This window comes from Phaenicophaeus curvirostris, chromosome 2 (assembly GCF_032191515.1).
Source record: "Phaenicophaeus curvirostris isolate KB17595 chromosome 2, BPBGC_Pcur_1.0, whole genome shotgun sequence".
In the NCBI taxonomy this organism is placed as follows: Eukaryota; Metazoa; Chordata; class Aves; order Cuculiformes; family Cuculidae; genus Phaenicophaeus; species Phaenicophaeus curvirostris.
In genome coordinates, this window is record NC_091393.1 from 14383286 (window position 1) to 14399035 (window position 15750).

Below are 15750 nucleotides of genomic sequence, written 5' to 3' on the forward strand. Positions count from 1 at the left end.
ATTTAGACTGGACATAAGGAGGAATTTCTTACCCAGGGAAGCTGTGGCTGCCCCATCCCTGGAGGTGTCCAAGGCCAGGTTGGATGTGGCTGTGGGCAGCCTGATCTAGTGGGCTGTCCTTGCCCACGGCAGGGGGTTGGAACTGGATGGGCTTTAAGGCCTCTTCCACCCTAAACCATCCTATGATTCAATGATCTTGCCCCCCGCCCCGCCTCCCTGCCCCTTCCCCTCGTCCCACCACCCCGCCTGGAGGACTGTCGCTCGGCGGCGCTCTGGGCTCTGCGGCTGCGCTCTGGGTCCGCTCCCCACCTCTCCCCTCCGCCTGTCTCTATGGTTCCGGTACCATCGACGGGCGGAGCTGCTTCCGCTTCCGCTGCCCTTGCTGCCGGCGGGAGGTGACGGGACCAAGAACCGCGATGTGGCGGAACCTGCTGGTGAGGCGGCGGGGCCGGTGTTGGGGTCATGTGGGGCTGTGGATTGCGTGGGTGTGCGCAGGCGAGGGGGAGGCGGTGGAGGTGGACATGGAGGTGATTAAAAAATCCTGTATGACCAACTTAGTGGCTTTCTATGATGGGGTAACCACAGCAGTGGACACAGGTAAATCGACGGATGTGATCTATCTGGGCTTCTGTAAATCCTTGGACACGATCCCCCACAACATCCTTCTCTCTAAACTGGAGAGATACGGATTTGACGGGTGGCAGGTCGGGGAAGGTGATTCTGCCCTTCTCTTCCTCTTTTGTGAGACCTTATGTGGAGCATTGCGTCCAGTTCTGGAATCCTCGACATAAGGGGACTGAACTGTTGGAACGGGTCCAGAGGAGGGCTACAGACATGATCGGAGGGCTGGAGCAGCTCTGCTGTGCGGACAGGCTGAGAGAGTTGAGGTTGTTCAGCCTGGAGAAGAGAAGGCTCTGAGGAGACCTTATAGTGACCTTCCAGTACCTGAAAGGGGCTACAAGACTGTAGTTGGGGAGGGACTGTTCACAAACGCTTGTAGTGGTAGGACTAGGGACAATGGGGATAAACTGGAGAGGGGAGGATTTAAACTAGACTTAAGGAAGAATTTTTAGGCCATGAAGAAGAAATTCTTCACACTGAGGGTGGTGAGGCGCTGGCACAGGTTGCCCAGGGAAGCTGTGGCTGCCCCATCCCTGGAGGTGTTCGAGGCCAGGCTGGATGGGGCCTTGAGCAGCCTGGGCTGGTGGGAGGTGTCCCTGCCCATGGCAGGGGTGGAACTGGATGATCTTTAAGTTCCCTTCCAACCCAAACTATTCTATGATGTGGGTAATGGGGTGTGTGTGTAGAGCGAGTATGTGGGGGTAAAGTGGCGGTGGGAGTGAGAGGATGTGGATGTAGGTTATGTGTGTGTGGGGGGGGTGTGTGTGTTGTCACTGCCCACTGGGGTACCTGCCTGGGCAGTGGGACTTAGCCATCTGATCACTTCCCTGCCAGCGGCACTGATGCCGGGTGCTGCTGAAGTTGTTGCTGGGGATGGGGACAGGGGAGGTGTTACATTCTGGGTCCTGGCCCACTCGCTTTACCTGGTGATGAGTATTTGGTGCTTGAAGGGGTGTGACTTGAGTCAGTGAGTCTGGAGTGCACTTAGTCTGTTTATAGGGAGATAAATGATATGGTCTGTCAGCTTAGGGTGGGTGATCATCTGACTTTGGAAACAGATTTTAACTTAGGACGCAGCAGCATGGCTTTAAACTCGGGGCGGGGTGTGTGTGTGTGTGCTTCTTCAGCTCTGTGAAGGTGAGCTCCTGTGCTGGTGCCTAGCAGGTGAACTGCAGCTATGACAGAAGATTCTTGTGTGTGGAAACACATTTGTCTTATTGTCCCCATTGCTAAGGTCAGACACAGGAAATGGTGCCTAAACCCAAGACCTAAGGGGCTGAGGTTGAGAGTTCCCCTAAAAGGATGCTCATTCTAAGGGACCTGGGGCTGTTTAGTCTGGAGAAGAGGAGGCTGAGGGGAGAGCTCGTTGCTCTTTTACAACTACCTGAAAGGAGGTTGTAGTGAGGCAAGCGCTGGTCTCTTCCCCCAAGCAGCAAGTGACAGGATGAAGGGAAATGGTCTCAGGTTGTACCAGGGAAGCTTTAGACTAGATATTGGAAAATTTTCTTTCCCTGAAAGTATTGGAATGGGCTGCCCAGGGCTTTGGTTGAGTCACCATGCCTGGAGGTATTTAAAAGATGGGTAGATGTGGTGCTTAGGGACATGGTTTAGTGGTTCAGTTTAGGGTTGGACTTGCTGATCTTAAAGGTCTTTTCCAACCTAAACGATTCTGTGATTCTACAAGGTTGTGGTATGGATCCATAAATCTCTTGTATCTTACTGGATGTAATTTTCCTAAGTCTTTCCTTTTTAGGTAACCAGTCAATCAGTCCTTTATGTAGTCTGTTGAAAGATTGAATTCAAAACTGATTTTAGGGAAGTTTTGTTTGTTTGTTTTAAAGACTGTCTTGTCTTCCTGTCCCTTCCGCTTCTGTCTTTTTAAAAATAAACTATTTCTGCACATTGTGGATGTAGCTGAAAACTTTCACTGTTTTTTAAAAAGCTGTTTATCTTTCATTTCAGAGTCTTCGCCAGATTTCCCAGAGGACCATAAGCACTGCTTCACGCAGGCAGATGCAAAATAGAGTTCCTGAGAAGCAGAAGCTTTTTCAGGTATTGAGTGAGCTCTTATAGTAGAACAATGTTAGTGGAATAACAAGGTTTGAGTAGATAATAACTGCATACACTTTACATCTGAGGTGACCTCTTCAAAACAGTTGCATGACTGCAGTGTTTGAAATCAGCAGTTACTTTCTACAGAGATTAAGAGTATTTGTATACTTGACTTGCTGACTCTTTAGGGTTTTTTACCCTGTGAAATGATTCGTACCTGAGTTTCTTATTAGTTGTAGGCACTATGCAAAGATAAAGTACTGTGAAATGGGATGAGGTGGGGGAATATGTCCTAAGAACAAGTAGAGGTGAAGAAAGCAAGAGAGAGGACAGAATCACAGTGAAAACTTAAATTTGCAGTCTTACAGCTATACTTAGAACTCATAGATGAGCTGCAGAATTCTTAATGACAGTTGTGGTATTATTGTACTTCTCAGTTATGAAAACAGTAAAGGTCTTAAGAGATTAGGTTCACACCTAAATAACTATTGAATCTTTAAAAATAATCGTTTCTGAATTAATCTCTTCCTGGTTAATAGGGCCACCGAGTGAGAACTAGTGGTTCTTCAAATGCCAAGCCAGTGGATACTCAAGAGCATACTCCCACTGTGAGCTATAACCAGGAGCAGTAGCTTCATATCGAGGATCGAATAGTCTGGGCTTCAGCGGCATGGGAAGGAAAAAGTGCATTGGAAGCCCCCAGTTTAATACTTTTTGTGTCTTATTGCTTTCCTTTAGCCTGAAAGAGAAAGCCAGTCTATTTGGAACACTGCCCAAGGGAGCACAGTGTTCATTGCAAGCCAGGGGGAAGCAGGATGTTGGTAGTGGGTGAGGTCAGAGGTCCTGTTTCTGCTGGCAGAGATTTCTAGGTGCATTTCTTCCTCCTCCTGTTCCTTACTTGTGGGACAGTAAGTTACGCCGGGCTGAGTCGCGGGTCACCAGCACTGGAGGTTAGCTTGAATTCCAGAGCAGCGTGAACTTGCTGAGAAGGGTAAAGATCTGGTGTCTATGAGTTTTACTCCAGGTGGAGCAGAACAGTCTCCTGTATGACACCAGGTAAGAGTAGAGGCTTCTCCTCTTGCCATTCCCTGTAGCAGAGAGTGACTGTGCTGGAGACCGATGGGAGGTTTCTAGGGCTGGTGATCACATCCTGTGCGCCTGAGGGGGCTGGTAGGTGGTGTCAGAAATGTTTAGGCATCTGGCATCACTGCTTTAGAAATGAATGTGCATATCATTTATGATAGTTCCCTAGTGAGGGATCACCTGATACTGGAATAAAAGCTTGAAAGGCAAAGGCGAATCTCAATAAAGTTCAGTGTCTTTTAGAAGATGGAAAGATAATTTGAGGAAGTCCTTCTTGTCTTGTGTAATTCTGGTTATATTAACACAGTATTGCAAGAACTGTATTTAAATAATTTCTTTTTGTCACTTGTTTCCATTAGGAAGATAATGGCCTCCCAGTGTATCTTAAAGGTGGTGTAATGGATGCTTTGTTGTATAGAGTCACCGTGGGTCTTTCAGTTTTTGGTAAGGCTAATACTAAACCGTTTATGCTTTGGTACAGTTTGCAACATGTTAATATTCAGGTACTTTTTCTTTGATACAATCTAAACATGACTGGCATTTCCTCTGTAAATTAGTTATGCAGTCTGTTCTTTAGAACATGCAAAATGCAGGTAGAGAGGGGAAAGAATCTAACTTACTATATATGTATTTGTGTTTTCTTGAGTTTAGCTTTTCAAATACTTTTTTTCCTAACTAGTAGTACTTTAGGTTGAATACTCCTTCAGAATTCCTGTATGATGTTCTAGCTTTCTCTAACTACTTAGAAAGCTTATTCTGAAAAGGAGTAAATGTATTTGTAGCAGATGTGTATATCAGTTTTCTCAGTGGCATTACTGTTTTTAGCGCTACGTGGTACTTGGTATCTTCATATGCTGTGCAAAATAGCAGAATATATCCAAACTTTTATTGTGCTGCCTATATTTAACCTTTATGTTGCTTGTTGCATGGTTTTGTAATAGCCTTTAACTTAACTATATTGACCTAATGGGTTTTCGGTTCAGTTACTTTGTAAGAATGAGTAGCCATTACTTTATGGTCATCCGTGTAGGCTCCAGAAATATGCCTCTCATGTTTCCCCTCCCCGCTTTTCTTTATTTTTATACTCTCTTTGGAGAGCTATTTAAGGATTTTTTTCTGCTAAAGCATGAATTGTCAAAAAAAAATCTTTGAGATGTGGCTGTGGAAATGTGCTGTGTCTGAAATGCAATTGCTTATCATCAGTATTCCTTCTGGAACAAACTGGGAAGGGAAAGCTGACTTGAGAGAAATTGTGTTTATCATTCTGAAAGTATCTTTTCTCTCTCTTAATTCAGGAACAGCCTATGCTGTTTATTATCTGGTTGGTGCTTCACTGCCCAAGAAGCAGAATTGATTCCAATTCAGGATACCTCAGTGACTACCATCTCTTCGTCCAATTCCGTGTGGCTACGATGGCAGCTTATACTTGCTATAAGCAGTTGGCTTAATGTTTGAAATGGTAATTTAAACGTAATGTGTTAACTGCAATCAATAAAGCAGTTCTTACATTGTGTTCTGGTCTGGACTGTATCATGTTGTGCTACGTTTAGAGTGCTTTTTACTTCCAGTAATTATACACCGAGTTGGTCAATATGCAGATCTTTGAACTGTGAATCTCTCTTCTTTGTATCTGATTGGTTTATGTTAGTGTTTTGAAGGTGAGTTAAATGCCCTGAATCCCATGAGATAGTGACATCTTGTCATTGTTAGAGGAATTTCCTCTCCTTGATTTAGTGGAGCAAATTAATTTACAATAAATTCTTAGGATTAGATTAAACCTGTGTGGAAATGAATGTTGAGGACTTGATGATTATGCTGTATCTTTGCTGTCAACTGCTGGAAGTTGACTGTAATACATCTAGAAATAGAGGAATTCAATTCCTGATCACTGTTCAAAGGTAACAGCTTTTACTATAATACGTGGAGGTGATAACACTGACCTTTGCAGCTTAGCAATCTCAGTTGAACTTGGCACTTTAATAAATTTTTTATTTTAATGACTTTTCTCTGTTACAGCTGAATGGAACATTGTATTTCCTGAAAAGACTGAAGATTTCTAAGCATGCAAATACAATTAGCAAGTGAGCGTATATTTATCTTGCTGCCCATGAAATCAACATGTATATGTCAATCATGATTAAGACTTGGTAATCCTCCAACATTGCCTCATGTTTCAGGTGGCAAAAGCCAGTGCATTCTCAGTTGTTAGGGTAAATAAAACAATCAGTTCTTTAGCTTAAAATAAGAAAAAAGAGGGTTTTTTTAGAATTTGAAGGTGTCCTAGAGCAAACAGTATAGTGGAAGAGGGGCCACATAAAGTGTTAATACTGACTGTACTAGTGCAGTGCTAGAATTTCTCTCCTGACTGAAGAAAGGTTTACAGTGACTTGACTAGATGGATACTCCAGCTGTTGACTGCTAATTTGGTCTAGTCTGAACTGGGCCCTATTAAGCCAGAAATACTGAAGATATTGAAGGCAGTGCTTATAAAAGCTTCCAATCCCTATTAATAGTTTTTGTGAGTTTTTAATGCTCTTTTGGAAGAATTTCTCCAGACCACTCTAACTTCGAGGAGAAACTAAATGCTTACAGAGCCTGCCTCCTGCCTCTATGAAGTTTACTCTTCTGTAGTTTGAGAATAGGAACTGACCTATATCTATAGGGTAGGATCAGATCTATTTCATAAGTACACACCAAGTCCAGCGGATCACGTTTCAAACAGTTGTAGCATAATTTGAATTGGGCTGCCCAGAGCCTTAACCAGAGGAGTATCTCCAAGGATAAAGGTTCTACAGCCTCTGTGCAACCTGCTCCAAGGTTTCCCTGTCCTTTTTCTGAACAGAGTGGCTTTCTTTTTCTGGGATACAGGAATACACATGTTTAAAGCGTGGTTGTTAGCAGCTCTAAAGAAAGCCACAGTTGTTTTTGACTAATTCCACCCAGCTGACCATGAATTTTAGAAACTTAAAGGGGAAGGCAGGTTTCTTTCAATGTCTTTTGTTAAGATCTCTCACAGCTGTAGGCACAGCTGAATTTTAAGTTGCTGCTGCTCCTTTGTGTCAGGGACTGACAAGTAGCTGCTGTTTCTAAAGCTCAGTCAATGCTAGGGTTTCTGGGAGAGCTGTCAACTCCACTCCAATGTAATTTTTACTGGATCACTACAAACTTTCTGGCAGCAATTTGAACTGTGTGCATTAGGTTATGTCTTTCAGCAATAACATTGTTGAGGAGTGCTCACCTCATACTTGCAGAGCTGTATGACAGTTCTCTGCATATGCAGAGACACAACAAATGGCTGATAAAGCTAATGGTTTGATTATGATTCTTTCCAAAGTCCTCCTTTTTCAGTGGTTGAGGTGGTGTTTATCAGCTTGCTATGACACAGTCATAAAAGCAGCTGCAGATCCGTCATTGTCTTGGAGGAGAGAAAAATTTGATTGTGGTTTAGATTTGGGCAGAGACACCCAGTAATAACTGTTAGTTGCTTTTGTGTGTTTAGGAACAGCTTTATATCTGAAATAGCTACTGGTGTCAGTTGAAATGCCTGCACTATGAAAACTGCTTCCAGGAAGCATCTTTAAGTTTACGAATATAAGAATCACTTGTAAACCATGCTGATGCCTCTTACTAACTTGACTATTGCAGTTACTGGGGAAGAACATCTCTGGGAACCAGTGTGTCCCAAGTTAGGTTTTGTGTTTCTAACACAATTTGTACTTTTGTAGCCTTCCTGACAAGTTGTCAGTTGTGGGTTATTATGCTGAAAGTCTGGTGTTGACTCTGTAACAGAGTTTCTAAAAAAAGAAAAAAAAATCCATCAAAATAATCCTTTTGTTTCTTTTCTCAAGGAAACAGTGGGTTTTCCAAAATGTGCAAACAAGCACAAAAATCTAGCTTCCCGCTGCAGTACTATTTTAAGTGTCTTGTGGATTAACATTGTTTAGAATTTTTCATTGCTGTCCTGGAGAACCAGAGTATGATTGTTAAACTTGAGGCAAACTGGAAGGGAAGGGCCAGTATACTTGGAACTTTCTAGTAAAACCAAATATCTTTAAAAACAGGGGAGTAGGGAAATGCCCCTGGATGAACTCTGTGTAGGTGGGTTTGACCAACTGCATGACTAGAAAAGTGAAAACCACCTGGCTGGATGTCTCAGAAGAAAGTTTGGGAAATGGGGTAGAGCTTATCTTGAAATGAACATTGATGCCTTCAAGGAAGAGAAACCTTGCGGCACAGTTCTGTGCCGCAAGGTTTCTCTTCCTTGAAGGCATCAATGTTCACTGGATGTGAGGGCATCAGTCTGCGACACTGGTAAGGCTTCTGATGCTACCACGTGCTTCAGGTTATTACCAAGTGGTGGGCATCTAGAAAGCAGCATAAGGAAGGACCAAAATATTTAAAAAGCCCATATCCTTCCCCACCCACAGGAATGATGAAGAATATTGAAAGAAGGACAATTGTTTAAATAGTCTGAATTAAAATCCTATCATGAGCTAGGCAGAAAATATGCATTTCTCTGCAACTGAAGCAGAACGTGCCACTGTTCTTGTTGAAGTCAAGTGCATCTCGGAGTCTTCTGTCTCAGAAACAGCAGCAGCCCTGGGGTTAATGCAAGCTAGGAAAAAGATCATCCTGTAAAGTGATCGGTATTTACAGACAGAGCCTTGACATGTGATTCAAGTGTAGCTTCTGATGACAAAAATTTGTTCTGGCAGAATAGGTTTAGTAACTCCAAGACGTGTCGCTGGAGCCTGCAGTGGGAGGCAGGCAGGAGCGTGGTTCTCCTGCCAGAGCTGCACTGTTCTGCTGCTGAGCGCTCACGCGGTGGCGTGCACAAGCCATGGGGCTGCCTGCACTACTGGGATCTTTTTTTTCCTGCTGCCGAGCAGCTGACCAAACAAGACCCAAGGTCGGCTGCTCAGCACCGTTTTCTGAGACTGCATTATACAACCAACAGGGAAACTCCCACCCCCTGTTCAGTCTAGAAATGTTATTTGTTGCAGGCGTGTCCACATCACAAGCTGGTGCCTATACTGCCTTTCCCTAGGAAAATGCAAGAGAGAGATACAAACTATGGCTAAAATTAATGGGAAGTTTTTTGAAATATCTAAAGATTTTGCCTTCAATGTCCCTATGGGTATTTTATGAGTAAAAGAAATTTAAAATAAGTAACTTCCATTAGTCCTTGTAAATGTGAGAAGTAATAAATTTTAAAAAAAGTTATCAGTAATATGAAATCTTAGATTCCTAGCAGTTGATGTACTCCAATTATGTGCTTTTTTTCCCCTGATTCTATTACTGTAGTGCTTAATTACTACCCTTGAATCAGTATTTTTTGGAGTTAAGTGTTACATTGATGTACATAAACTACTTTACTGCATTCCTATTTTTTATTTGTATTTAGGCAATAGACATGATAACTCTTCTGAAAAGAGAGTTCATGTTCATGTAACCTTCATTTTCTGTTTCAGGTTCATATACACTATTTTTCCAGTTATCGTCGTTAGAAATGTTCACTATGATTTTTTAATATTTTACCTTAAAGGATGGGAAAGCCTCTTGGTGCTGAGGACATGGAAATGCTGTCCTGGCTTCCACTGAACTGGATTGCTCAAAATGTCATCCCAAAAATACAGAAGACATTTTCTGCTATATGGACAATGAGTATTCCATCTCTTCCGCTTCCCTTGCCACTCTTATTTTTCATTATTTAACTTTTTAAACTTATAAGCTTTCAAGGTTAACAAAGAAAGCTTACTGTGCCACCTTTGGCAGAATGAAAAATATTGTTCTTGTCACTGCAAGAGAAGTGACCAGTTGAATAATAGTCAGACAGATGAAACAGATGAGAACTAAAACATAATGATTGCAGTTCTAGGTTATGCAATCCTTTCTGAGGCCCCAGGTGTACGGACCATGTTTTACTTTCTTTGCTGGGAAGGTAGCTCAGAACTACCTACTTTTAGAACTGTGCCCTGGGCTACATTTTCTTGGCTGCTGAACATACTTGTAGATCCGATTAGCTTGACACACACAAACATTTCCCAAGTAAAGGTTGGGACTAATAATGTACAATATCACAAAGAGAACATGAAAAAAAGTCCAGAAACACTCAGAAGTAAAAACGCAGCGCCAGAGAGATCTCTTAACTGTGTCATCTTATCTGTACTTATTTTAATTTTCCCAAGGAGCAGAGTAAAAATACAAGTTTCCTAACATTGCTCACCTTGGCTACTGCTGCTTTGAACTGTGAGAAAGCATGTTTTTTTTTGGCATCTTTCATATTAAGCTGTCCTGCCTTACTCTCCTGTTCTTTCCCAATTCTGTTACATATCAAAGAGCTGGAGGGTGACCTTCATAGTTGCTAGACTGAATCAGACTTTCAAAGACAAAATTAATCTGATCAACCTGACTTGACCCTAAATAAGGTATTTAGGTGATGAGTAAGTCAGAGCCAACATATCTTTTCATGTGCATGCTTGTGCGATTATTTTTTAGAAGAAGTTCCTTTTAATAATAACACCGCCTTTTCTAGTCTAACTTGCCTGAGCTTTTCCACTTATTTTTCTCAGTACTCAGTCAATTCTGCTGTAAAAAAGATGGCTTGTCCAGAAACATGGTCTGAGAAGAATCTCTTGCCTGTACTGAACTCTTTTTCTGAACGTGAGCATTCAAGCCTTCAAACTTGGTAGGCAGTGCATACAGTCTCCGACATATGCTTTGGTCTTGTCTCAATATTTCCCAAGATATGCTCTTATTATTCACAGGTTTTCTATTAGACTGACCAATCACAGGCCTCCCCAAAACACATGCACACATAAAGCACACTTTTATCTACTTCCTCAAAAAGATACGTCCTGCTAAAGAAAGCTATTTACCCTGGATTCTTGTTTAAAAATGGTGTGGCAAGCAAAATTCACTCTCAGGGGCTGGGGAGGTATGTGAAAGAAGGGTGTTACCCACTGAGTCCTCAGGCAGACCTGGTTTTATGTCCACAGGGAACACCAGTATCTGTATACAGTCTGTTCAGCTCACAAAATATTTACTCCCATTGAATATTGCCTGCTACATCTAGAGAAAACTACTAAACAGGGATGAATGTGTACTTTTTTGGATATGTTTCTTTTTTATAGTTCGCAATCTAGCAGTCTGAACTTCTTGAAAGGTAAGAATCTTTGCTTTCATCTCTCTGATTTCAGCATGTAATTTTCTTTCTTCTCTTTCTCCAGTATTTTATTGGTTTATGCAGCTTTGGCATTTTCATCGGTGAAACTGTCGGTACTTTGTCTTTTGTATGCAAATTTCCTGATATCATTCTCATCAATGTGACCATAATGTTATGGATAGATATTCAGAGATGCTTTTTGGAATATAAGGGAGAGGGAGAGATTCAGTGCTGCTCTCATCTGTTGAATCAATTTATTCCCAGTAACTGTGAGCAGCTTTGGTTCTTGCAGGGGTGCAAAGAGTAACTTGTCATTCATAGAATCATAGAATCATAGAATAACCAGGTTGGAAGAGACCCACTGGATCATCAAGTCCAACCATTCCTATCAATCACTAAACCATGTCCCTCAGCACCTCGTCCACCCGTGCCTTAAACACCTCCAGGGAAGGTGAATCAACCACCTCCCTGGGCAGCCTCTGCCAGTGCCCAATGACCCTTTCAAGCCCTTTAAGCTACAAATGTGTTCTTAAACTAATTGAGTTATATACGTCTATTCATTATCAAAATGGTTCCACATTGTTTCGTTTCAACATTAGCACTTGCTCTGGATGACTAATGCCCTGGGACCTGAAGTTTATAATAGAAAGGCTGACACACACATGCAATCTTATCTACTGTTACACTATGCAAAAGGGAATTACATAATTAAAACATTTTAATGATCTCTATTGCTCAGTGGGAAGTTACAAGTCCCAAAGGAGCCAGGCCAACTTTGTTATCAAGGTTTATTCAGTCATCTTTAGGAGCAGTAGGGCACATTTTGCTAAATATAGTGCGGTGTGCTAATACGTGCTCTGTGTGGAGCTTTGCAGTGGGACCACTGTGCCACAGAGCCGGAGCTGGGTGGTCAGTACACCTTGTCCCTTTGGCTGAGGTTTTCAGAAATGAGTGCCTGAATTAGACTCCTGAATCCATACTCAGGCCTTTACATAAATAGCCTGATTTTTTTAAGACTAGCAATACCAAGAAATTATCTTCTATTAAAATCATAAAATAGGAAAAAAAATCTTACAATAACAACAACAAGAAAGGGTTTTATTATTTCTGGAAATAGTACTCAAACATATGGCCAGATTTCTGGGAAAAGAAGAGGGGAATCACCACTTTTGGTTACTCCAGTTTAATTAATTATGGCCTGTAAACACAGTTTGTGAAAGGAACTAGACATAATGAGGAATTTCTTCACTGTGAGAGTGGTGAGGCACTGGCACAGGTTGCCCAGGGAAGCTGTGGCTGCCCCATCCCTGGAGGTGTTCAAGGCCAGGTTGGACAATGCTTTGCGCAGCCTGGGCTGGTGGGAGGTGTCCCTGCCCATGGCAGGGGGGTTGGAACTGGATGATCTTTAAGGTCCTTTCCAACCCAAACTATTCTATGATTCTATGAATTAACAAAACTTGGTAGTGGTGCGGGAGAGGCATAAACTGCATGGTTAGGCAGTAAAAGCTGCATATAATGTATTCCACAGAGTTAGGCAGGAACCTCTGTCACAACCTTTACCTCTGTTCAGGCCTAAGATCCAAAAGCAGACGGGTGATAGCTGGAAATCACTACCACCTAATCATCTTTTGATTAACATCAGGCACATTTACTGGTCTCATTCTGGTCCCCAGTAAATAGGTACATACATGAGCAGACTACAGAGCTTGACACAAGCAGAAGACTTGGGTGCCGAAAGTACTGGAGATGATGGGAATAAGTACTCAGTCCAGCTGGTTGCCCAGCTACGTTTGAACCATTTTCTTGGGGCTGGCAAATGCAACAGAAGGCCTGCAGGAGACTCATACGCTCGTGTTACAGCAGCTGGGGGGCATAGCAGGATCCCTGTGGCACTCAAACAGGGGGCTCCCCACTGCCTCCTAAGAGAGCTGGTACGGTCTGAGGTGTGTCTCGGGTGCGTCATGGTTGGACTCGATGATCCTGTGGGTCTTTTCCAACCTAGTGATTCTGTGATTCTGTGTCAGCCTACATGGGTCTTGGGCTGTAGCTGGCAGCTCCACGAGAGGGCTGAAGCACTGCAAGGCACTCGGATGGCTCTAGAGCCCAATGTCAGCAGCTGAGCCAAGCCCTGGGGATGGTGCATAGCCAAACTCCTCAGGCAACACTGAGTTTATTGACTAGATCTTCCTGAGCCATTGCAGAAGTTTAGATATTGGCCTCACATGCAGGCACGTAGATGTATCCATATGTCACAGCCAAGTGCTACCCGAGGTGATCATGCAGGATGGAGCAATGGGCAGAAGCAAGGTTCTCAAACAGATAAGCTGTGTTGGTGGGGCATGTGTCAGAGAGCACAGACCCTGTCTGCCTTCTCTAGAGGTTAGAGAAGCAGATTCTGTAGTTTTTGTTAGAAAATAAAGTGCCAAGAGCTACTCCTAGCATCAAGAAAGGGACCTCATCTTCTTCTGCAGCTGTTCTGTTCTTAACTGGGGAAGAAGATCATGATGTGGTAAAGCCCCATGTTGTGGAGTGCCTTGAGGAGTGCATCACCTAAAGATGTTTCAAAGAGCAGTGGGCAGAGGGTAAAGGAGCAACAGGTCAGTTTTACCAGCTGAACGTTTACACTCTAGCAAATGTAACAGCAAAGACACTAGGTGGTGTTTTAGTGCATAATCCGTACATAAAAACCCCTATTTGTTTAAAAATGCTAAGAAGATTATTCTTTTTTAAAAAACTTTTTTTTTTTTTGAGGGAGTAAAACAAATAACAGACACTGGAGCTAGCAGCAAATAGAGTTTTCCAGAGAAGAATATGTGAATATGTTATAACAGTAATCAGGACAATGCCAAAACCAAGACATGTTCAATAAACTGGGGTGGCTAAAAGCTAACAGAGTAGAGAGGCCAGCTGGAAAGCATCCGAGAGAGCAGAGGAAAGGGCATGAGAGGAGACATTCTAACAGCTTCCTGTGAAGCCTCTCTGCAGGCTGCAGAGGTGTTGATATGTGAGAGAGGCATTGAACTCCCAACAGGTGAAAAAAGGCTGCCAGCAAAGGGTGGGTAGAAGCTTTCAAGCAACCTTTAAAAGCAGGAAAAAAACACAATAGGTTTCTGTTTACACAACAGAGTGCTTCTGATACTGAAGCACAGGGCAACATCTATTTATAATCCAAATAAATCTTATGTTCTGGTATTTGGAACTGTCAGCATTCAACATATTGGAAAGCAGGAGCCACAAGGCTGCATGAAGAAACGCCAATTTAAATCTGCCTTTTTTTGCTTCTTGTATTTTCCCCTTTAGTCACTAGCTAATTATGACGTGCAAAATAAACAAATTTCTTTTTTAAAAGCTAACATGGAGTTCACAAATGTCCTGGTAGTTTATATTTAGGTGGAGCCTTTAATATCTGAGAGTTAAGTTCTTACTTGACTTTTTTTTCCACAAGATCCCACATGTCCATCAACACCTGTGATAGGTGACATGCAGAGGAGAACCCCATAGGTCTAATGGAAATATATATAAACTGGGCTATCCATCTCCTTGGGCCTGGTGTATTCCCCAGCCATGTCCTAGCTCAAGCTCTGCCTGTCATGTACACTCTTTTCCTTTTGGAGAGGAAAGAGCTGTAGAGAATGCCCCAGCCTGCCAGTAGGGATACCAAAGCACTGAGACTGGAAAGTTGGAAGTAGGGGAGGTGATGATCATGGAGCCCGTCAGCCCTAAAGTCTAGAAATGGTCAACAATCACATGACTTTAAAGTACAGATGTACTGTGACAGCAAAAGGTTTCTTTAGCAGAATTGGTGAGGTCTCTACCTCTGGCAGTCATATGCGTGAAGGAATCTTCCAGTGCTAGTTCTTTGCTCTCAGGCTGAGAGTTTGCAGAGATGCCAGTGAAGCAAACAATTAATTTTTCATATTAAACTGAGACTATTTTTGTGAAATCATCCAAAAACACAGGCTTCTCTGGTATAGGGGTTTTCCCCCTCCTAAATATTTTTCCCTTTCACCGCAGAGTACTCTGTTGATCCAACTTATTTCTGACTGCTCTGCTCATAGCCCAACTATGGTCAACATGCAACCCACTTAAACCAAGTTATTATCTATTGTCAGCCACTAGGTAACACCTCCCCAAAGCGTGCTGTTAGTACTAAATACGGAGGATTTCTCTTTGAAGTCCTAATGTGCTCTGAATAACGAGGGATGAACTAAATGGCTTCTCAGGATCCTTTCCAGCCTCATTTACTATGGTTCTGCTTGTTAAAATGTTTAAGCTTTTAAATGTTTGTGCTGCCAAACTGATAGGAAGTTTGGGGCTGATCTTTGCATCCTCTAAACCTTTTAGGAAAGACACATATTGGGAGAGAGCGCAGCAGTAGCTGAGCATCCCCCCTTGACAGCTTCCCTCCAACCTGTTCCTCGGGCAGGGGAACCTCAGCATCCCTTCACGCTCAATGCCTTTTGTGCCTGTTGGGGTCATAAGAACAACATCAGTAGTTGGCCCAATGACAAGGTATTAGTTCTTAAAATTTCCCCTATATAATCAATTACTCCACTGTCTACAACAGCATGATCTAGTCACTCATTAGCTCAGACAACTTGAACTTTCAGTACTTTTGAATACCTTGCCCACTCAGGCACAAGCTTATCTTCTCCGTAAGCCTACTTACCACCTACACAGACCCTGCTGTCACAATATATATTGATTTTTTTTATATATAGAAATACTAAGAAGAATTAGCAAAATGTTCCTACTGAATGCTTGACATTGTGCCATTTCAGACTTTGTTGCAGATTAATATTACGAGGATAGGCTGAGAAAGTTGGAGT

General features: G+C 42.6%; 1 protein-coding gene across 1 annotated transcript; it reads left to right on the forward strand.

Moving 5' to 3' along the window:
* Positions 1-328: 328 nt before the first annotated feature.
* On the forward strand, positions 329-5269 carry COX7A2 (cytochrome c oxidase subunit 7A2). Its single transcript, XM_069851334.1, has 4 exons — positions 329-434; positions 2584-2673; positions 4116-4200; positions 5052-5269. The coding sequence occupies exons 1-4, from the start codon at positions 417-419 to the stop codon at positions 5108-5110; spliced, it is 252 nt and encodes an 83-aa protein (XP_069707435.1). The 5' UTR covers positions 329-416; the 3' UTR covers positions 5111-5269.
* The last annotated feature ends 10481 nt before the right edge of the window (positions 5270-15750 follow it).